The 22,426-nt window shown below is 35.7% G+C and overlaps 2 protein-coding genes across 21 annotated transcripts; one reads left to right on the top strand and one right to left on the bottom strand.

The window, feature by feature from the left end:
- Positions 1 to 300: 300 nt before the first annotated feature.
- LOC123685788 (5'-nucleotidase domain-containing protein 1-like) lies at positions 301 to 1,970 on the bottom strand. The gene has a single exon (XM_045625667.1). It carries the CDS (start codon positions 1,687 to 1,689, stop codon positions 343 to 345), a length of 1,347 nt encoding a protein of 448 aa, XP_045481623.1. The 5' UTR covers positions 1,690 to 1,970; the 3' UTR covers positions 301 to 342.
- A 348-nt stretch (positions 1,971 to 2,318) lies between these two features.
- LOC123686029 (catenin delta-2) lies at positions 2,319 to 21,820 on the top strand. Of its 20 annotated transcripts, XM_045625955.1 has the most exons (10): positions 2,320 to 2,611; positions 4,848 to 4,911; positions 5,314 to 5,367; positions 6,607 to 6,657; positions 6,732 to 6,797; positions 7,042 to 7,083; positions 7,174 to 8,765; positions 8,832 to 9,715; positions 14,667 to 14,756; positions 18,846 to 21,820. In XM_045625955.1, the coding sequence occupies exons 6-10, from the start codon at positions 7,070 to 7,072 to the stop codon at positions 18,972 to 18,974; spliced, it is 2,709 nt and encodes a 902-aa protein (XP_045481911.1). In that variant the 5' UTR covers positions 2,320 to 2,611; positions 4,848 to 4,911; positions 5,314 to 5,367; positions 6,607 to 6,657; positions 6,732 to 6,797; positions 7,042 to 7,069; the 3' UTR covers positions 18,975 to 21,820. The 20 variants fall into 20 exon arrangements, with proteins under 20 accessions (XP_045481907.1, XP_045481902.1, XP_045481906.1 ...); XM_045625951.1 differs by lacking the exon at positions 6,607 to 6,657 and having other exon boundaries at positions 2,319 to 2,611; positions 20,344 to 21,820; XM_045625946.1 differs by lacking the exon at positions 6,607 to 6,657 and having other exon boundaries at positions 2,319 to 2,611.
- Positions 21,821 to 22,426: the final 606 nt, after the last annotated feature.

The following is a 22,426-nucleotide window of genomic DNA, read 5'->3' as shown; positions in this document are numbered from 1 at the left end:
TCAAATTAAAATTCGACCTTTCAATCTTATCAGAGTTTTAATCAACTATGACAAATGTAAAATTCAGTTCAAATAACTATTTCTTTAATTTCCAAAGAGGTTGTGTTATTTCTATGTTTGATGTTTTTATATGATCTATGATCATTTTGAATTCGCTACGCTCGCGTAAAACACAAGTGAAATATTCGAGATATTAGAGATTTATTCAACAAAAAGTAACTGATTTTATTTAGTATTTCATTGAAAATAGTTAATAAAATAGCATTTTTGTAGTACACAATAAAATCAAATTCTCACAAAAACAACTAGATGATTTTTTAATATACAATATGCTCATAAAACTTAATTTTTACAAACATTAAACATACATTTATGCTCAAATTCTAAAGGAAATTTAGCTATGTATTCTAAACTTGGTATACAGATTTTTGAATGATCTTTTAAAATTTGATACCAATTTGTACTGAAATTTTTATATTGAAAATATGACCCCCAGACGGAAGATCTCAAAAACGGTTTATCTGGATGCCTAGTATCATGTCCGTGCATTCCTTCAGCTTGTAATTCTTCACATACAGCCACTGTATCACAATGAGAATAAACATTAGGAGTGTAAATATCTTGAATCAAATTATCTCCGATGTATAGAAAATTTGGATTTTCTTTTGAGGAATGTTGTGATAGAAATCTGTGCAAATCAGTCCAATTTCCATGAGTATAAATACCTCCCAGATTTAGTTTTTCAAAAGGAATTGGTAAAGTTTCTTTGAAGCCATCAAGACCAATAAAATCTCTTTTTTGTGTAAAAAAGCCTGGCTTCTTAGCATAGGTTACTATAATGTCAAAGAATTCTCTCCAATCTCTACCTAAGGCTGTAGAAGCTGTAAGTGAAGCAAAATCAACATACGCTCCTGTGATCAAAAATAGTAACTTGTTCTTTTTCTTCAAAACCTTGAACCAGTCAATTAAATCATCTGAACATCTATAGTAATATTTCTCAGGGTTTGATTTCATTTTACTGAAATAAACTCCTTTTTCTTGTTGAAAATGATCTCTATTAAACATGTACTGTAGAGCCTCTAATAAATCAGGCCAAATACTATAACTACTGCCAAGTTGACCTTTTTCCTCATCTACAGAATCCACGGCTCTGGCATAAACTAAACTTGCTACAATATCAAAATAATCAAGTAATGTGCGCATCTTTTCCGAGTAAGGGCCATTCCAAGTATGCAGAGGGTCTTTAGCAAAAATATCTGTGGGCTCCCAATGAAAATTTGGATACACCCTTTGAATCTCATTGTCATTCAGCAATTTAGTACCATGTGAAGCTGCTAAAATTCTACCATCAGCAGCTATTTTTAATAAGTTGCCATTTTCATTATCAACTATAAGTCCTTTCAGTAAAAAATCTTGTTCAACAGGCCTCAATAAATGTTTTTTAGAATAACCTTTTTGTATCAAATATTTTGCCAATATTTCATACTCCATCTCCATCATTGCTCCAACTCTATACCTTGCAACTGTATTGTCCAAATCGAATCCAATACAATCATAATCAGATAATCTGAAAGACTCCTTGGGCATTTTACTTGAAAGGGCTCTCTTTAAGTTTAAAGGTTTATTATTTACACAACATAAACTAGGTAGCAATTTTTTACAAACTATACTTCTTAGGAATTTCCTCATTTTGACAACCCTTAGTAGTTAACAGATAAACTCTTGAAATAATTTTCCGTTTCACTTCGCTTTGTTTATATGCCAAAAATTAGATGTTTTATCCATTCCATCATAATTAAAATTTTATAAATTGTTGAAAACGCATCATATTATTGTTCAAAAAGAAGTATTCACTAAAGACAAATTTATTTCTTCATCCAGAAACTGATTTCGAGAAAGGATTAAGGGTCACATTTCGAAAGACATAATTATTTTTACTGTCAAAAACTGATGAAAGAAAATATTTGGTATATCATAGAAATAGAATTAAATCGTCATCTTGAATTAAAAAAAATTCTAATTGAAAAATTATATGAATTGAACATAGTTCATTTTATTCAGAATATTCTACAAGGAATATATCAAATATTATTAAAATTCCTTGATATTTTTGCATCTTCATAAAGAAATTGATTAGGTAATGACGTGCATACAGGTGTATGCACGTTATTTCATAAGGTTTTAAAATGATATTTTCAAAAACACAATTTTCTAAAAGTCTCTCCAAGATACTTTCAATTAATGAAATTTCTGCATTGCATCCTTTTCATCATTCACAAATGAGTTCTATGATCAAAAGAACTGCGATTTGAGCACAGACTTAGAAGGAATCTGTGGAATTGAGTGGGAGTGATGCGAGAATCGGTTTACAAGCTTTAGAGCAAAAATTTTAGAAAACATTAACGAATATCTTCATTAAATTTGAATATTAAGCTAACGGTTTAGGTATTCCTTCTGTAATTCAAAGGTCAAGTTCAACTCATATTAGCCATGTAACAGAATTATGTCTAAAATTTGGACAACTCCAAGCCAGTGTCTTTAGTGTGGTGACGTCTCCAGTAGATCTGTCAGTGCCTCAAATTTTCGTTCAGCTCGTTTGCAAACATGAAAGGTTTGTTGAATTTCATTGCATTGTTAATATCGTAATGAGAATGTTGATGTCTTTCTTCGCAGTTCAGTGTTGAGAGGAGAAAATGTGATTCCCTTGAACGTATTTGTAGGTACTCCTTGAATGTAAACAGTGTGAGTTAACCCCGCCCCACTACTCTATCTGTCATCTACATATTACTATTTTTTTATATTGAGATTTTCTGCCTGATTCTCTCGGGAATTCTGTTATTGTTCGTTTTTACCTGTGAGAATATTCAGTTTGGTCTTAGATTCAAGACAAGTAAGTTTTTAAAAACTTGACTTTTATGTTCGGAGAAAATTTTATTTAAATCACAGTTTGTAGGGCTTGGGAAATATATTTTCCTCTTGTAGATATATTTTTGATATTCTTTTTGACTTTTATCAACTGTAGATTTGTCCTGATTAGAAATTATATCATGTAATTACCACATTAACCTAGTAATTTAATTTTTCTTTGAAAATTCTGAGGTACCCATTTTCTATTTTAATTTTGAAAATTTACTTACTATGTATTTGTTCTTGGCTCCATTTTTTACAATTTCAGATTGTGGTATTCAGTATTTATTGTTGTTAAATCATATGAATTTGAGAAATGGTTACACTATTTGTGCATCTTTGTCATTTTCATTTGAGATACAGGTTTGTCGAAACTATAAAAGTGAATATTTTTCTATTAATCAAAAAATGAGAATCTCTTCAATCTTCAATTACATGTGTAACCCTTTTATTTCTAACATCTTGTAAAATCAATTTTAATTCAATTGTTTCATTCATGAATATCTATGTCTATCTATGTTTTTTTGAGGACATCCATCTATAAATGAGCAACATTCTTTATTAATCATAAGCCCAGAATATTGACCTTATCACTTGTATGTTTGAAGTTTGCTCTTGATACAAATTTGATAATGTAGTTACTTGTATGGAATCATGTTGATATCTTTAAAATGATCCTAAACAAAATTTTTAGCTGTCCCTTTCGTAACTAATTGACTTCTCTAAGTGGAGTTGAAGTTTAGCTTTTCAGATACCAAAAATTTGTGTTGTGGAAGAAATTTCAAAATTAATAAAAATATTTTTTACCATAATTGATAGAATCCAATTTGTACTCATTCTCTTCAACTTTTTAGAATGTGCTAAATTCAAATGGTAAGAAATATTGGGAAAAATTTAATTTCGAGTGTGCAAGAAAAAAATTCAAATGGATATAGTTGAATGTAAAGAATAAGTAACCGATTGGTATGGGACGTAAGACTTTTAATTATGCTCATTTTTTTTAAATTATAACCTGTATTCATCTGTTTGAATAAATTCCTTATAAATCTCTCAAGTTTACTTCAAAATTATTAAAATGGATAAAAGAAATTGAGAAAGTCAAAGCGTGAATTCTATATTTTCAATTGACATGAGTGCAATGCCAAAAATAGGGAAAAAGAAGTCCAATCATCTGAACCAGTGACTTAAATTTATTTTGTTCCTGTTCCACTTAATCCGGCCCTGTTCAACACTTGAAATGTTTTTAGCCTCCCTCCTCCTTCATGCAATTGTGATGAGGTCCTTTATTTCATGTCAAACTATGGGTTCAGGACATTATAATGAGGTACAGAGTTTGCACTTGCAGAGGTATTCATCTCGAATGAAAAGACAAAAGAAACGGAAAAGTTCTACATAAATGAGCAAGATAATTATTGTGAATTCATTATTTTGGTATAAAACATTTTTTTTTATGAATACTAGTGTCAAAAATCTATCCAAATTCAATTTTGTTTGTTGAAGTTTTATCATCTATCATTGCAGTGTACTTGAAATAATGGACTTGCATTTTTTACATGCTCCTTTCTCATTTTAATAGTCATATAACCAAAAACTATTTATCTTTGCAGTATTATTCTCCTAAAGTTTACTTATACGTTTAGTGATATTCCTGAATTATAGATGTCTACAATTATTATTATAACTGTTACCAGGTCTAGAGTTAATCTTGAAAACCCTAAGAATTAGGAGCATCAGAGAGCCATTTTAATATTCATGAATTTTATGCATCCATTTCGAAGGTAACATATAATAAGAAATCTAATGAAAAATAAACCTAACACAATACATACTTGAAAATGACACCTCTGCCGTATGTTTGTATTTATTAAGAATTATCCTAAAAATATGGAATAAAGGATATCATTTGATCCAACAAAAACTGAAAATGATACTTTTTTCAGGAAACATTGAAGAAGCTCAGTTACATGAAATGTGGAACATTTGTGAACTTCATATTTAGAAAAGGTATGAGCACAATTGTGAAAACCACCAAAAATTCACACATGAACATGCTATTGTGTGTACTTGAAGGGATAAAACAAATCATTGAAAAATTTGTAATGAATATTTGATTTATTTGATGAAATAAAAGTTTCTCATTCTATTTTATTTTATTCGGATTATTATTTTGTCAATTGTATTGGATTAATCACAATATTGAAATTCAACTTCATTGATCTACAAGACTAAATTTCGCTGAATGTACAGCATGATTTTATTTAGAATGTAGAAATATTCATGAAAATAAAGTCAATTATCTGACAATATATTTTGCTGTCTATATTTTCTTTATGAATTTGAAATAGATGATTTGTTTTAAAATGGAAAAATGCTTATGTCTAATAACTGTATGCATGTATGTCACAGGAGTTCTTACACAACTTTCATGATGTCATCTAACCAGTTAATGGATTCATGTCTGTAAGTAACATTTACTAACCATCATATTCAGCTCTGAAAAAAATGAATGAAGTAATAAATAATTAGGAATATAATTTATTTGAATTAATATTATTGGCCTTTAATTTTCAAAATCTCTCAAAAACAATGATCCTATTAAAAGAACACTAACTTGATGGAGTTGTCATTAATTTGATCTCAGTTTAATAATCATATTATTTCTTGAACAGTGAAATGAAGCAATATTCCAAACCAGGATGATGAACTATAATCAAATTTCATTTTTAACACATACCAAACTGAAACGGTGCATTTCTGATTCAACTTCTGTCATTTTTAATTTGGTAAAAGTAAAATGAGAAAAAATTCATAATTTTATTGATTTGGTTGTAGAATAAATCTCTATTTTGAAAGCGAAATATATTCACTTAGGAATACCCATAAAAAAATAATTTGTTGACTGCTGATAGATACAAAAAGTTATCTTAAATCATGGATAACTCATTTAAAACTACTCTGAGTATATTAGTAGTGGATCATCAAGTGATTATCTGATGTTGTATATTCACAAGTTATGAGTTATGAGAAATCTTTATCTGATAAGAGTAATACCTGTGTAGTATTTATCATATTAGGCGTGTTCTCTGATTATTATAAACAAACAGCCAAGTTGGTTCATTCCCTATTTACAATATTTACCATTATTCACCTATTTACAATCTTCACATTGAATAACTTTCCTAATGTATTTTCATCAATTTCTTCTTGCTTTTAACATATTTATAACATTGAATTTCAGTTTCAGCTTTTATTAATTCACACTGAAAATGATCAGGGTAGTTTTGAAATGAAGTGGACCTGAGTTCAAAAAGTAATTGTTCATAAGTTTAAAATTCACATTTTAATAAAAATCAATAATGAAGCCTAGCTTATTCCTCTTTGCATATTTAACATAGTAGTGCAGTTACAAGTAGATGAGAATATCAGAATTTTTGAGCGTATTGTGAATAACAAATTCTCAATGCATTTCAAATTAAATTGATTGCGTATGTCTTCTGAATCCAAATGAGGTTTTCATAATTTTTTTGAAAATTTTCTGAAATGGCCTCGCAGCTTACTAAGTTTGGTTTATGTCTTTAAGAAGTACTGCATTTTGACGGTTTTAGTTGCTATTCTGTTCTCACTCTTAATTTTTTTCTCAATGCTCATATCAATTAAAACCGGAAATACTATTGCTAAGAAGTGCTTTCTTAATTTTAGGAGGTTTTAAGTTATTTCGTTGAGTAGTCGTAATGAAGACTGTAGAACAAGGTTAGTGCATGTTTTTTACTTTGTGACAATAGACCTAAGCTTGGCTAAACCAATTATTGCTTTTCCACTGGCAGCCTTGTGAACAGGAGAGTGGAACAAAGACAAGAGCACAGTATTACTCACACAGAAATTACTCAAAGGTAGGATTCATATGCATTAACACCACTCATCTCTGAAGCAAGGTGTGATAAAAATCATTTAAATAAAATCTAAACGTAAATCAATTGAATTCAATGAAATTGAATGGATGATATGAAGTCAGTGGACTGTTTGGATGGAAACATTTCAAAATACATCACTTTTGTCACACCAAAATTTTCATTACCGTCCAAGCACTTTGAAACCCGTTAAACCTCACATCATGTTCCTTTTCTTTTTTTTTAGGAGAATATTACAAGATATAGGACCAGAAATGCAGCATTATAAGTAAGTGTAGTTGGCATGCTTCAATTTCGAATTGTTTCAATATCATTTTGATTTCAATTCTCTATCTCATCGCCGTATTAATCTGTTTAGGAATACCGATGGAACAGGATCTGTTAACGAAAGTGCTTATCATCACAGTAATGGACATTCAGAACATTCTCCAAATTCCAGTCATATGTCTGTGCACAGTGACGAGCCATTAGTGAGAACACATAAACAACAGACTACGCAACAAGTGACGACAGTAACTAAAGTTGTGCGGGAGGTTCAGCAATTAGGTGATCAGCCTACCGAGTATATATCAGTACCACTAGGGTCTTATTCTCACGCACAACATACGAGACCGTCGTTTGTTGATTATATGGATCAACCCTCGCATCATATGTATTCCCAATATCATCCTCATCCTCACTATTCCGACTATGAACATTATCCACCAAATCCTTACGGGGCTTACATGACGTATCCAGTTGGCGGTGAACGTCCTCCAACGCCTCCTAGTCCAAGCGAGCATAGTGGTGCACCTTCACCCTTACCCTTAACTGCGCAACAACCTAACCCCTATCTTTCATCAGGCTACGATGAACTCCCTGAGCACTATAGAGTCACTCCCTCTCCTGGAGGTCCAATGGGTTTAGAGGCCTATCCCGACGATCAACCAATTGTATATGGTTACGTTTCACCTTCCCCATATGGAACCACAACTTCACATACTGGACCCACATATGACACACGTCCTTATGAAGAAAGTCTCAATGGACCTGTACCTGTCGGTTCTGCTCCAATGAGGATATTCGAAGACGACGAGCTACAAAAACATATTAGCAAAATGTCCATACATGGACATAACATCGGATTGCCACATAGTAGAGTACATAACATTGCTTCACCTGGAAGTATTGGAGGTGACGATGACCAAAGAGGAATGCGGTGGAGAGATCCAAATTTGACTGAAGTTATAGGTTTCTTGAATAACCCCAATAATGTTATCAAAGCTAACGCAGCGGCCTATCTACAGCACTTATGTTATATGGACGACCCCAACAAGCAAAAAACAAGAGCACTTGGGGGTATTCCACCGTTAGTCAAGTTGCTCAATCACGAATGTCACGAAGTCTATCGAAACGCTTGTGGGGCACTCAGAAATTTATCATACGGAAGACAGAATGATGAGAATAAGAGGGCAATTAAGAACGCAGGTGGTATACCCGCTCTCATCACTTTACTAAGAAGGTCTATCGAAGCTGAAATCAAAGAATTGGTCACTGGGGTTATTTGGAACATGTCTTCATGTGAAGATCTCAAAAGGAACATCATTGACGATGGTGTCACTACTGTTGTATCATATATTATAATACCTCATTCAGGTTGGGATCCTCAAGGGAACCATAGTGAAACATGTTGGTCCACTGTCTTCAGAAATGCATCAGGTGTTCTAAGGAATGTGAGCTCAGCTGGAGAATATGCTAGAAAAAAACTAAGGGAATGTGAAGGATTGGTGGATGCGTTATTGTTTGTTGTACGTTGTGCCATAGATAAATCCAACATAGGAAATAAAATTGTAGAAAATTGCGTTTGTATACTTCGCAACTTATCATATAGGTGTCAGGAAGTTGAAGATCCAAATTACGATAAGAATCCTCTTCCAGTACAGACACGGGTCACTGCTAGTAACTCCAAAGGTTAGTTCAAAAACTTTCTTCATGAGTTTGGATTCAATTTTAAGGTTTTAATCCTAATTTTTTCAGGAGAGAATTTGGGCTGTTTCGGTGGTAGTAAAAAAAAAAAGGATTCTCATTCTGATGTCAAAGAAAGTACATCAGGCGCGTCAAATATTGGAGGTCTTATGAGCACAGCACCGAGAGGTGAACCAGTACGAGGAATGGAACTCTTATGGCAGCCAGAAGTTGTCCAGTCATATTTAGCTTTACTTCAAAGTTGTTCCAACCCAGAGACTCTAGAAGCAGCGGCTGGAGCCCTTCAAAATTTGGCTGCTTGCTACTGGCAACCAAGTATAGAAATTAGGGCAGCTGTTAGAAAAGAAAAAGGATTGCCAATATTGGTGGAGCTACTAAGAATGGAAGTAGACAGGGTGGTATGTGCAGTGGCTACGGCATTGAGAAACTTAGCCATAGACCAGCGTAATAAAGAATTAATAGGTAAGTATGCAATGAGGGACTTGGTGCAAAAGCTTCCGTCTGGAAATGCTCAACACGATCAAGGTACATCAGACGATACCATAGCAGCTGTATTGGCAACACTGAACGAGGTGATTAAGAAGAACGCGGAATTTTCGAGATCACTTTTAGAAACTACAGGAGTTGAAAGACTGATGACTATAACTAGACAAAGGCAGAAATACACTCCACGAGTGCTCAAGTTTGCCAGTCAGGTTTTGTTTACAATGTGGCAGCATCAAGAACTGAGGGATGTTTATAAGAAACACGGCTGGAAGGAACAAGACTTTGTCACGAAAACGGTTGCAGCTAGAAATGCTGGTCCCAATTCACCCAACAATGCCAACAGCACCCTCAATCGGCCTATGGCATCTCAGAGCGGCACACGTTATGAAGATAGAACTATCAAACGGCAACCGCCTGGTGGAAGAGGGATTGCTCCAGTTCATCCAAGAGTGAGTAATCACTGACATGGTGTCAGCTTTGAAGTTTTCTTTAATGGAAATAGTAATTATTGTGGCCTATTGTGTAACGCTAGAATCCAGGCAGGCACCATGTTTTCATTTTAAACATTAAAGTTGATTAATTAAAAAAAAAATCGAAGTTCACTGACAGAAAATAATTTTTAAATTTCAGTGCTACAATGTAGCTTAGTGTGGTAGCACCAAATAGACCTATTTCTATGTTGATTCTAAATTCAATATTTTTTCACATAGTCTTGGTTTTTATGATAGTTATTATTATTATTGAATCGAGGTCATTACGGCTGTTAGCCTTCCGGGAACTGCAACCAAAATGGTTTTTAACCCTACCTATTAATACAAACCCAAGGAGGCCGTCGATAATGTTAACGAAGCCGACGACATCCTTAGGAGCCTTGGCTATCACTTTCTCCTTTCCACAGAGCCTGTAAATCTCATCTTCTACCTTACCCATACGGTACAAAAGAAATTTGCACCGACAGCTTCAAGAGCATCCTGGTATAGGTCGGTGAAAGCACCACCTATAATTTTTTTGCCTGAGCAAGAGCAGAAGTGTTCCTCCAGAGGGTAATTCTTTGCCCCACTCCCATTGTTGGACCGCTGTTAAAGATCTTTATTCAAGTAAACAGTGTGAATTACAAATAGTGCAAGTGTATATAGGACACAATTCAATGGTACATATAAGTATATATCACAAGGTAACAAATGGAATGTAGGCAGCGATCAATGGTATAAGTGAAAATCAAAAATTGTCTCTGATAACGCTCAACCTTTCTTTCTCACACACTTAGAGCGGAAAAGGCCATAATCCCGAATACGAACACATGCAACACGCACAAAAGATCCATTACGCTCTGTAGATCTTGCCAGAGGTAGCAAAAGATAAAATGCTAATCCCACGCTCTGCGACTGACATCTTTGTGGATGGACCATCCTCCCCGTAGAGTTGTCATCACGAGGTCCCTTCTAATTGGAGTGGTGTCTATTGAGAGGGCTTGTAGAAGGGCACTGCTTTCTCGGCACCAGAACCCCCTTGCTCCGATGATGGAGGGTAGAACTCGGATGCTTCTGCCAGGATTCCTTGCCGCCACCACCTCCAACAGCTCTGGCTGATCATATGTCGCTCTCTTCAGATGATATGTTTCAGAGAGCGACCTAGGGGCCTCCCATGACACCCCCACGTCTGCAACTCTCACCTCCGCACCTTTGGTGCAGACCATATCGGGCTTGTTGAGCCTGCCTCTGGTGTCTCTGATGTGAGGCTCCTCGACAACCTCCCATCCCTTCTTTCGAGCTGCATCGACGATCCTCTTCACGACAAAATTGTGCCTCTTCATCCGCTTGGTATGGCCAAGTGGGCATTGCTGGAGCATATGGGAAAGGGACTTCACCTTACCGCAACAAGCTCTGCACATCCTGGATTCACGGGGGCCATATGGCAGACCTCTCGTGGGCAGCGATTTAGTTCTCAGCTTGATTGCTGAGATATATTCCTCTCCTGACCACACCATCGGCGGTGAATGAACGTAAAAATTTGAGGCACCGTCGTTCTCAGCTTGTCCTGTACCTCCTCCATAGAATGATCTCTCCAATATTTCTGCATTGTTCTTGTCGACCGCATGCTTGGTGTTGAGATGTGGCTTGATCATTTTTCTCACGCGGTCGGTCCAGGAAATATTAGATGTCATTTCTCCATCAAAAAGTTCACAGGATCGTCTCGTTTTCTCCACTCTAGCCATTATGATTATTGGGATCTTCCTGGAGAAGGAGAACACACCAAGACCCCCCAGATGTACGGGGGTATACAGACTTTCATCGATTATGTGTACAGACAGTCTTAGAATCTTCTTTACTGCTCTTCTTATCTACCTGTCGGTTTTCCTTAGGACCTTGGAGTTGACTGAAGGGGTTTGCATGGAGTGTACATATCTCGGTATTAAATAGTGATTCACGAGATCAAACATCTGTTGGGGCTTCAAGGGTGCTCTCATTAGGCCCAGTTGGGCATCCAGATTGGTGGAGTCACATGGAGTAACCCCGGCACAGGTGTAGTGGTGCCCAAGGTATTTGAAAGTGTCGGAGACGGTCTCAATTGGGGGAATAGGAAATCCTGCCACGTAAAACTTTGGCGCCGGGTGGAGGAATATTGACACCACCGATGTGAACCCCCCTTCGTTCTTTAAGGGAATCCAAGAGCTCATCAAGCACCATGTTGAACAGGATGGGGGCGAGAGGATCCCCCTGCTTGACTCCCCCATATCCTGAAAACTCCAACGTCCTCTCCCCCACAGTACATCGTCGTCGACTGGTCCCGGAAGTTGGCCATAATTAGAGAGATGGACTGTGGATCAACTTTGAATCTCCTGAGTGCCCTCAGGACGGACGAGTTGGACACACTATCAAACGCCTTCTTCAGATCCAGAGTCAGGACGGTAAGAGGCTTTCCCGCCTTTCTCCTTTCTTTTATGATAGTTTGGAGGGTGAGGTATTTGGCAAAGCATCCATCCATGCTGGTGAATCCCCTCTGACACTCATCAAGCCTCGCCGACGCCGAAATTCTCCCTGCCACTATCTTATTGACAATTCGCAGCAGAATGGAGGATATCGTAATGGGACGCCAGTTGTCCACTTTATCCAGATTTATCTTTGTTTTAGCTATGAGTATAGTCCTACTGTGTCTTAAGGGCGCAGGTATATAGCGCGAGAGCAGTATCATATTGCACAGGAATTCAATCTTTTCTAAGGGTATCCTTGACAGACTACTTGAATCAATACCATCCGGTCCAGCGGCGGTCTTGCCTATGGCTCGAATGGTTTCCCGGATGGTAATAGAACCTATCGGTGCATTGATGTTCACCTGCTCCTTGTTTAAATCTGTAATGAGGAGGTCGTCTGGTGGAGAGGGGGGACTAGAATATCTCCCTATAATGGCTCATGATAACCTCTTTTGAAGGAGTGGTGCTATGGGTAGCTTGCTGGATGTCATCAATTATCTCCCTCGCCAATTCCTTCTTATTCGTCTTGTATTTATATTGGTCCTTTCCAAGCCCACAAAAAGTCTCAGGACCAACAGGTGTTGTTAATCTTGATGTTCTTTTCGAAAGTTCATCAGCTTTTTCGTTTCCTTCAATACCACAATGCCCCCGGTACCCATAGTAGAGTTACTAACCTCTGGCCAGTTGCTTTATGGTATTAAGGCACTCCCAGCAGTGACCTCAGCGTGGCCTGGCTGTCCCTTTGAGGTTTCTTTTGAGACACTCTTAAGCGCACGTATAAACAGCTAGTGTCTCTGGTTGCAAGATCACTTCCCAGGGATCTAGAGATCCTTATTTTAGGTCCATACACCCTAATACTTGGGTCTCTCGGATTTTGATCCATTGGAGGATCCATATGGAGGACTTTTTGTCCAATCAATGACCGTTTCAGAGGATGCTTCGATATTGAAGATACTTGGCATCACATACGATGGTTTTGCCAAGAAATTTCAATCTAATTGATTCAATGTCCCATCCAGTTTGGGTTTTTAGTTTCGGAGTTATGAATTTTTGAAATGAACCTGCCGAACCGTTGTAATAATACCTTTTTTTATTGATATTCTCCTACTTTTTCTTGACGTGTCTAGATATTTTGTTTCGAAAAATGAAATAATTTACCATAGTGTACAATTGTGTTTTTATATTTTATAAGTTTTTCCATACAATGATTTGGAATATTTTATGAGATAGTTTTAGTTGTAAAAGTCTTAGCCCAGTAGAATCATAATTTGGTCGGCTCTTGTTCAATAAGATACTATTTAACATGAGTTTGCAATACTTTTATGTTTTTCTCGTAAATGCTCCAGTTTTTGAAAAAACTGGTGTTATTCTGATACACCCTGTTTACCTTCAGCGAACCTTCCCAGTGACGAGATTATAATTAAAAATTAGCATCGAGAAAACCTTCATTACGATACTAAGAAGAAAAAAAGAATGTGATAGGAAGTCTTCGATCTCAGCTCTCAAAAATAATACCATTGAATAGTACACAGATGGTTCCAAAACCACGACAGGGACTGGCGCCAAATGCCGCTGTCTAAGTGTCTTTCAGGCAGAGATACTTGCAAAGTTTCTTCGAAACTTTGACAATGCGAGATCCAGTAAGTATCTGGATCTTAGCAAGAATATACTACACCTCCCCACTGGATTCCTTACAGGGCGTTGTCGCCTCAGGAAACAACTCCTGTGTATGGGTTTAGCAGAAAATGACAAGTGCAGATTCTGTGGGGAGGAGGAAGAAACTCCGGGTCACTGGTGACGGAATGCCTCGCCATCACTAGCCAACGCAAAATCTGCTTTGGACGAGAAACATGTAGATGTGAGGAATTATCCTCCTCGAAGCAATCCCAGATATTGGACTATATCAAAACTCTGGAACTAGAAGGCGAGCTGTAGATTACGTTATGGAGAGAATAACTCTGCTAGGGGACACAATAGACCATTAGGTCGCAGTAAAATGGAACCTTCTTAATTAAATCTTAATACCAAGCTTCAAAAGATGCGTGTTAATATTTCGGAACATGGAGTTGAGTCGGGAGTCAGATATTGAAGGTTAGGGAACGCTACATTTGTACGAGTTCCGAGTATTTTTAAAACACTTGTATTTGATGAGAAAAAAATACTCTGTAAGTGATCAATCAAGTGACAACAACGATTAAAATGAAGAGAAATTTGGCTCTATTGAAGATGTGATTTCGAATCTTCCTAAAGAAAAGGTATTAAAAAGCTAGATTATCGTATTGGTCTTAAAGGTAACTATGTTGATCAAATGTGTTTTTATGGTTAGGCCCGGGACTTATTGAGTAAAATGTTATGAGTGAAGCTACTATGTGATAAAAGACAACATAAGAAACTATTATGTGAAATTTATGTAACAAAAATCATTTCAGAACGAAGACATACCACTAGCGGACATGGCATATCCAGAGGCGCAGCCAACAATGGGGCGAACCTACGCAGGCACTGGCCCCCCACCTCCTGTAAGTCACTAGTAAGCTCCTTTCCTTCTATCTTCTTTGAAGTCAGTATTGATCAAGTCTCATAAGGGATGCAAATAAGAACCCTATCGAAATGTGTAGTTGCGTCTTGTTGTATATGTAATCGTAAAGGGGCGGCAGACGATTTTAGGCCCCCGGTGAGCGGCTGCAGCGGTCAGGTAAGGCCGGCAAGGCTGCCGCATGCTGTGTACCCAGACAACTAATAGTACCCAGGTTCAAAAAGCTTTCAAAGTAGTCTAGTCACTAATAATTTGGTTCTTGATGCGCTTGCTATCGGAGTGAGCTATTGATTAACAGTTGTACCCAAAGTGGCGATGAGGCACAGTTATTTGTTACTGTGCCCCCAGAAAGAGAGAGAAGAACTGGTTGTAGGATTTGTCCTACAACCACTTTTTCTCACTCTTTCTCAAGCGGTCTCACCTCTAGAGTCCTAAGATAGTTAGGATTGAAAACATTAAACAGCAGGTAACCAAAAAGATTCGTTCGTTTTCATTAGCAAATGTAAAAATTGTTGGAAACCAGTAATACATTATACAGGGTGGCCATTTGAAAACGAAACAGACGAGATTACAGACGAAATAAAGTTTTTCGATAGAAATGCTCGGACAGGTCGATTTCTGTTTCGAGGGGGACAACTTAAGATGTAGGTTACGGACGCATAGCGCTTCAACCCTTGCTACTACAACCCTCACCCCCAAATTTTGAATAGGGAAGATGGGGTGAGTGATACCTCATTTGAAAGGTATTTTTATACTGATTTCAGCACAGTAATTGTTTTTTCATTTTATGCATTAGTTCTCGAAATATTCTTAACTAAGTATTTGAAAATGAAGTGGTGTTTTCATAGCACTTGTAGTGTTTTGTGAAAAATCGACATTTTGAGCTTCAAAACAACCATGACTGTGGCTTCCTTCCTAACTAACTAACGCATGAATATTTCGAGAACTAATGCATAAAATGAAAAAACAATTACTGTGCTGAAATCAGTATAAAAATACCTTTAAATTGAGGTATCACTCACCCCATCTTCCCTATTCAAAAATTGGGGGTGGGGGTTGTAGCAGCAAGGGTTGAAGCGCTATGCGTCCGTAACCTACATCTTAAGTTGTCCCCCTCGAAACAGAAATCGACCTGTCCGAGCATTTCTATCGAAAAACTTTATTTCGTCTGTAATCTCGTCTGTTTCGTTTTCAAATGGCCACCCTCATTATTATGTATTATTATTTCACTGAATCGGTGTCGTTGCGGCTCTGTTAGCCTTCCGGGAACTGCGACCAAATTGATCTTAACCGTACCTATTCATAAAAACCCAGGGAGGCCGTCGATACCGTTAACGAAACCGACATCCGAGTTGAAAGCCTTGGCTATACCTTCGTGAATATCGAGAACTGACTTTCTCATATGAGTAGTTCTTAGGCCAGTCAACTCCGAACATGTGCGCACTGTGTTCGGCGGCCCATGCGGTACAAAAAGTATTTGCAACGACAGTGCCCTGACAGCAGTCCCACCATTACATGAAGGTTAGCTTGTGCTAGCTTCAAGAGCTTCCTGGTATGTGTTGGTTGGAAGCACCACAAATGTCTTTGCCTGAGCAAGACCAAGAGTGTTCCTCCAGAGGGTAATTCATTCCAAGCCCACAAAAAGTCCCAAGTGTTAACCTTGATGCTCTTCTCGCAAGTTCATCGGCTTTTTCGTTTTTTTCAATACCACAATGCCCCCCGGTACCCATAATAGAGTTACTTTCCTCTGGCCAGTTGTTTTAAGATATTACGACACTCCCATGTCAGCAGAGACCCCAGGCTATGTGATTCCAGGGACCTCAGCGTGGGCTAGCTATTTGTAGTGATGTAAATACGCGCCCCTTCGGAGATGTCTTATGAGACACTCTTGAGTGCACGTATAAACAGCTAGCGTCTTTGTTTGCGAGATATAGGGCCCACTTCTCAGGGATCTAGAGATCCTTACTTTGGGTCCATATATCCCAATACTTGGGCCTCTCTTATTTTGCTCCATCAGTATACCATATGGTGGACTTTTTGTCCAATCAATGACCGTTTCAAAGAGTGCTTCGAAATTGAAGATAGTTGGCATCACAGAGGGGTTTTTCTATTATTCCACTCCCATTGTTGGACCGCTGTCTTATAAATATTGGTCTTTTCTAAGCCTACAGAAGGCTCAGGACCAATAGATGTCAACCTTGGCTTCTTCGTTTCGTTCAGTACCACAATGCCCTGGAACCCATTGTAGAGTTACTTCATTGTATCCGGCCAATTGCTTAAGGGCACTCCCATGTTAACCTGGCTGTATGATTCCAGGAACCTTAGCGTGGCCTGGCTGTCCATAGTGATATAAATACGCGCCCCTTTGAGGTTTCTTTTGAGACACTCTTGGACGTAAAAATAGACAGCTAATGTCTCGGTTTGCAGGATATATGGCTCACTTCCCAGACATCTAAAGATCCTTATTTTAGGAGGGCTATATTTTATAATTCAATAATCACTCGCAAACAATACCAATTTTTGTATGTATGGGTGATACGAAGACAACTGTATTTTTAACATCAACCTATACTACAGCTCCCTTTGGGATGTTTTATCAAGCGTCAAAATCATAGAACTTTATTGTATTTTTTCAGCAAATGCATTTCAATTCTCTGTATTTGTATGTTCGTCATCATGACATCAGTATATTAAGATAATCTGAGCTTCCGAGGGGGCCTGGCAAAGTTGAGATTAAAAACATTGAGCATAGAAATTGGTTTACTGATATAATGGTTGAAGCAGGTTCGATTTCCCCAATTTGAAGTTGTTCCTGTACCTTGATGTAACAATGAGGTCTGTTGTATGGTTGAGCTTTTGGAAGGTCTTAAAAAGGCCTAGATCAACCGGGATCAAAAACATTGAATACTAAGCGTTTAGAGTAATAGATTGGATCTCTTTCTGCAATATCAATCTTAGTACTGTGATGTCTACCCAATACCTCATTATGATATCGCTCAAAAATAACAATAAGTTGATGTGATGGTGAGATTTCACGTTTCTAAGACGTCTTATAAGGCCCTGGAAGGTTCCTTGTCAATAGCATTCATGAAACTTGTTTTCCTTACTTGATAGTATGGTAGTTGCAACTTATGATGTTTTAAAACTCATTAAGGTTTCACTGGAATGTAAAGATAAGTCTGATCAATATAAGCTCTGGCGCTTAAGACCTGACAAGATAGGGATCAATAGCAATGAACATAGACACGTTTTGGTTACCTGATAGTAGTAGCTTCTGGCGTTTTGTACTTAAGAGTGTATACTACTTTTCTCCCTAGGTCCTTCAGTGCAGATTCATTTTGGTTCTGTGCGGAAATCGCCTAATCGATTCTTTCAATTTTTGGAAGAAACCTTCGTATGGCAGTTTAGAATAACCTTACTAATTTTTCTAGAAAAAAATTATGTTTTCAGTTTTATATCACTTTGAAAGTTGAAAGGTTTTTCATTCGTATCTCAATTATTTCAATGATGAATTTCAAAATTTTTTCATTATTATGGAACTACCAATTTTTCCAAAACATTTTTCCTATAATCCAATTGTTTATCTCTTTCTTATTTGATAATATATTTATGTCTTTCTTATTTGATAATATTTCCATTCATTGATACTCTCAATTTTCAAATTGAAATACTCGAGAACGTTTTATATTCTATGTATTTTTTCATCAGGATATGAAAATTCCGGAAATGTTGGAATTTATCATTGAAACAATTAAGATACTAGTGAAAAACCTTTCGAATTCCAAAGTGATATAAAACAAAAAGTATGCATATTTTTTTGTATATTAGTGAGTTCATTCTGAACTGTCATCCTAAGGTTTTTTCCAAAAATTGAAATGATCTATCAAGCCATTTCCGCACAGAATGTAAATTAATGTGCATTGAAGAACCTTGTGAGAAAGATAGTGTACACCCTTAAGTTATCGGTGAAATTTTTCGATAAAGTCTGTGGTACACAGCTTGCGTTCTGGGGGCCGCCGGGGGCCCTGTCAGCCCTGAGCTGGACCTCTTCCTGACCGTACTTATGTTGCAGCCCGAGCCAGTCTACGCCCAAGTGAACTTGGAGAAGAAGCGTAATCGGCAGGCCGCCCCAAACCACCTTGACGAGGCAACTGTGCCACTGCCTGGAATTCCTCCGGCTGGCAAAGATTCCTGGGTTTAGCACGGTCTAAACTCGTTGCCATATTTGGCTCAATCCCCAGGTCCAACAGCCTGATTGTGAGACAGCAATTGTGACTTTCTCAACCTCTTTGTTTGATTTGTGCCCTCAAACAAAAACACCTTGGTAACACGGTTAATGAGATCTCCTAAAAAAAAGAATGAGGGATACATACAAATTGTTTCTCCAGAAAATTGAATTTGACGTTTATGCAAATTCCCGGATAGTTTTCCTTGTACAGGTTACCCTAAGAAAAACGCAGTACTTTTTTTAGTACCTGGCACTAAATTGTTGACGGAATCACTTGAAAATTGAACTGATGTGAATTCTAAATTGATTTTTACACTTATCTATTATGAATATTTGATATTGTAGAGGATATAAGAAATGTTTTAGTATGAATATAACTTATAAGTGAGGATTTTTCGTGATAGATTGATTATATTGTCTTAGATTTAGAATAGAAATTTGTATCATCAGTATTTACTAGGAGTCATAATTGCTTTACAGAAATAATTATGTGAATTGCCATGAAGTGATAATAGAAAAGTGGAACGTAAACATTAGTGATATCAAATTAACAGATACTCAATAATAGATTATTATTATTTTTCTTTAATTTAAGTTTATTCATAGTACTTGCAACCTACTCAATCTAGAAAGAGGTTGGGAAAGGCCTCATATTTTGGCGTATTATTCACGAATATATTGGGCAGCAATTATTCGCATTAGGTGGTCAGATACTTTTTTACATTTTTCATATAAACATTCAATAGATCTCAATTTTAGTTCATTCCGTCCATTATTTGCAGGAATTAGAAACATTGCCAAACTTGATTTATTTCTATAACTGTTATTTATAGTTAGACGCGGACATTTATTTTAATTCTCCTCACCTAAAATCATAGCATGTGGACCCCAAAACAATAATGCAAAATAAGTGATAAGTTTTTTCAAAAATTGCTGTCCAAATTTTTTATTGAATATTTTTGGGGAATGGCCTAACATTATATCAATGTTCTGTCGCATATTTGGATAAATAATGCACTGATTTATGATAAATATATATATTATTTAATTTGTGGTTTACTGTGATCAGCTTCTCAAAAGGCAGACTATTGGGAGTGTCACATATAAAAATATTTTACCAATTCGACACTCCAATTTTTTTCATATTGGTGTGCACTGGTTGTTGAAATACTGTGGCCTTTATTTAGTGTCGGATTGGTATCTGTAGATTTGTGCAATATGAATTGTAGATTGTGCCAGGTTCTACAATTTATTTACCTCCTCATCAGATCTATTTAAGTGAAACCCCTATTTATTGATTACAAATTATGTTTTATTTTATTTGAATGTCTCCACTTTTTAGATGCAATAATTTTCCCCAAAAGAAGACGGAGCGTTGAGTTTAGAGCAGCCTGTATTTGATTAAGCCTTATTACTTTAAGTAATTTTTAAACTCATGAAAGACAGCTAGTGGTAATGATAGGGTGATAAAGTTATTTCAGAAAATATTGTGTATTTCTATGTGAATATGTTAGAATGTCCCAAGTTATTTATTGACTTATTGCAATATTATGACCAAATAATGAATTTTTTATCTTTATAACTATATAAAATCCTCAATTATTATTTATTTTTACAGTAGAGTTCAGTTGCAACAAAATTTATTTATTTTCTAAAGTTGAGTTGATTTATGAGATACGTGTTAGAAAAAACTGCTTATGAAATTCTTATTTCAATAAGATAGTTTATGAAAAGGGTATTTATGGGCAAGGATAATAAAATATTGAAATATCTATATAAGCTCAGAATGGCCCTATAAAGTAATATTTACATATGTTTTTGTTGTATAGTAAAAATAAATGTAAGTTTTTCAATACTATTTAGTTTTATTCAAAGACTGAGTCATTATGATTGTTCTGCAGATCACCTGCTTTACAACTTGGAGCATTCTACATTCTATAATGGTTTGTGTAAATTGAAATTTTTTATCACCAAATATATTTACATATTTTTGGGGAATATAATTCCTAAAAGATATGTAGTGTTGGAGGACCCCCTCCTTCCCTTTCAAACCTATCTATATCCATCAGTATTCCATATACCTAGTGAACTAAAATATTATTTTGAAACATATGGGGCAATTTGTACCTGTTTTATTTGAACAAATTTTGTAGGAAGTGTAATTATTACTTTTGCTCAGTTGTATATTTATTATGGGATTCCTAATTGTACAATCAGTAAGGTTTCTCTTTTTCCATAATGCATTGCAAGTTATAATTTGTAGAAATAGGTGTATATATTTATTTTTGGGGATTCAGATTTAAAGGAAAAAAGAAATCCATTAAAAAAAAATCTATTGATTATTTTACTCATAAATTTTCATCATTTCCTTGAAGCTTCAAACTATTTTTGAAACCCTTGGTTCCATGAAGCATAAAGAATATGTTCTGGAAAGAATATTTCTTAGTTAGATAAAGGGTGAAGTTTGAGCAGAAAATCCATGAGTCGATTTTGGTAGTGATAATTTTTATCTTTGTGGCACCCTTTTCTGTGATCTGCTAAAGCCTGTACATATTCATTTGCAACTAAAATTATTTAAACATTGTTTTATTATATTTTGTTTTTATACAATTTCATTTGAATGGATTTATTATGTTTAAATTTAAAAGAAAACTGATAGAATTTATAGATATATTATAGAAATTGTTTTTATCATATTATATGTAATGGTCTATTGCATTTACTAGTATCCAATCAGATCATTTCTCGAATATTTGAACCAATTTAAAAATACCATAGTAAGTTTTAATATTGTTTCTTATAAATTTATTATTAATTTATGTGTTTTTCTTCATTGAAAACCCCCACCAAAATTCACAGAATGATTGATAAGTGGTCACTATTTTCCTATTACCAACTGTTTCCTTAAAAAAAAATATAATTTGTGCGTCATTGTTGAAAACAGAGTTTATGGGAGACAAATTTTTTCAAATTGTTTCAGACGTATTTTGTCGACATTTTTCAAAGCCTGTTCTTATTTCAACAAATTAATTCCTCAATTTTTTACCTTTAAAATTCATGGAGTGGATTATTGAACTAGTATTGTTATTGCTTGGAAATTGTTGAAAGCACAAAATATTAACAAATTTATCTGGTATATGAAAATTTTTTTAAATATTTTCTACTTCCCCTAAAATTTTCATTTCTATAAAGCACTTGATAACCTATGAATTTTAAAGTTAAAACTAATGGAATTGAATTTAATATAATTCGTTTCTGATAAATTAAACGTGATAATAGTAGTTTCCAAGTTATGAAATTTTGAATATTAGTTCAATTAATGTGGATATATTAATGGTGAATCAATATTATTATTATTAGAATTATGTTTTAAATTTGAGTGTTTTTTAATTATATCATCACTTTCTACTAGTCTTCAATCGCAA

Source organism: Harmonia axyridis, chromosome X (genome assembly GCF_914767665.1).
Source record: "Harmonia axyridis chromosome X, icHarAxyr1.1, whole genome shotgun sequence".
Lineage (NCBI taxonomy): Eukaryota > Metazoa > Arthropoda > Insecta > Coleoptera > Coccinellidae > Harmonia > Harmonia axyridis.
This window is presented reverse-complemented; position numbering and strand designations above follow the sequence as displayed.

Bases quoted from the DNA above. Each gene is read 5' to 3' on its own strand.
- LOC123685788 (XM_045625667.1), bottom strand. From the start codon at position 1,689: ATGAGGAAATTCCTAAGAAGTATAGTTTGTAAAAAATTGCTACCTAGT.
- LOC123686029 (XM_045625946.1), top strand. From the start codon at position 5,333: ATGATGTCATCTAACCAGTTAATGGATTCATGTCT. The intron at 5,368-6,731 runs GTAAGTAACATT...TTCCACTGGCAG, and splicing joins CAGTTAATGGATTCATGTCT to CCTTGTGAACAGGAGAGTGG. The intron at 6,798-7,041 runs GTAGGATTCATA...CTTTTTTTTTAG, and splicing joins CACACAGAAATTACTCAAAG to GAGAATATTACAAGATATAG.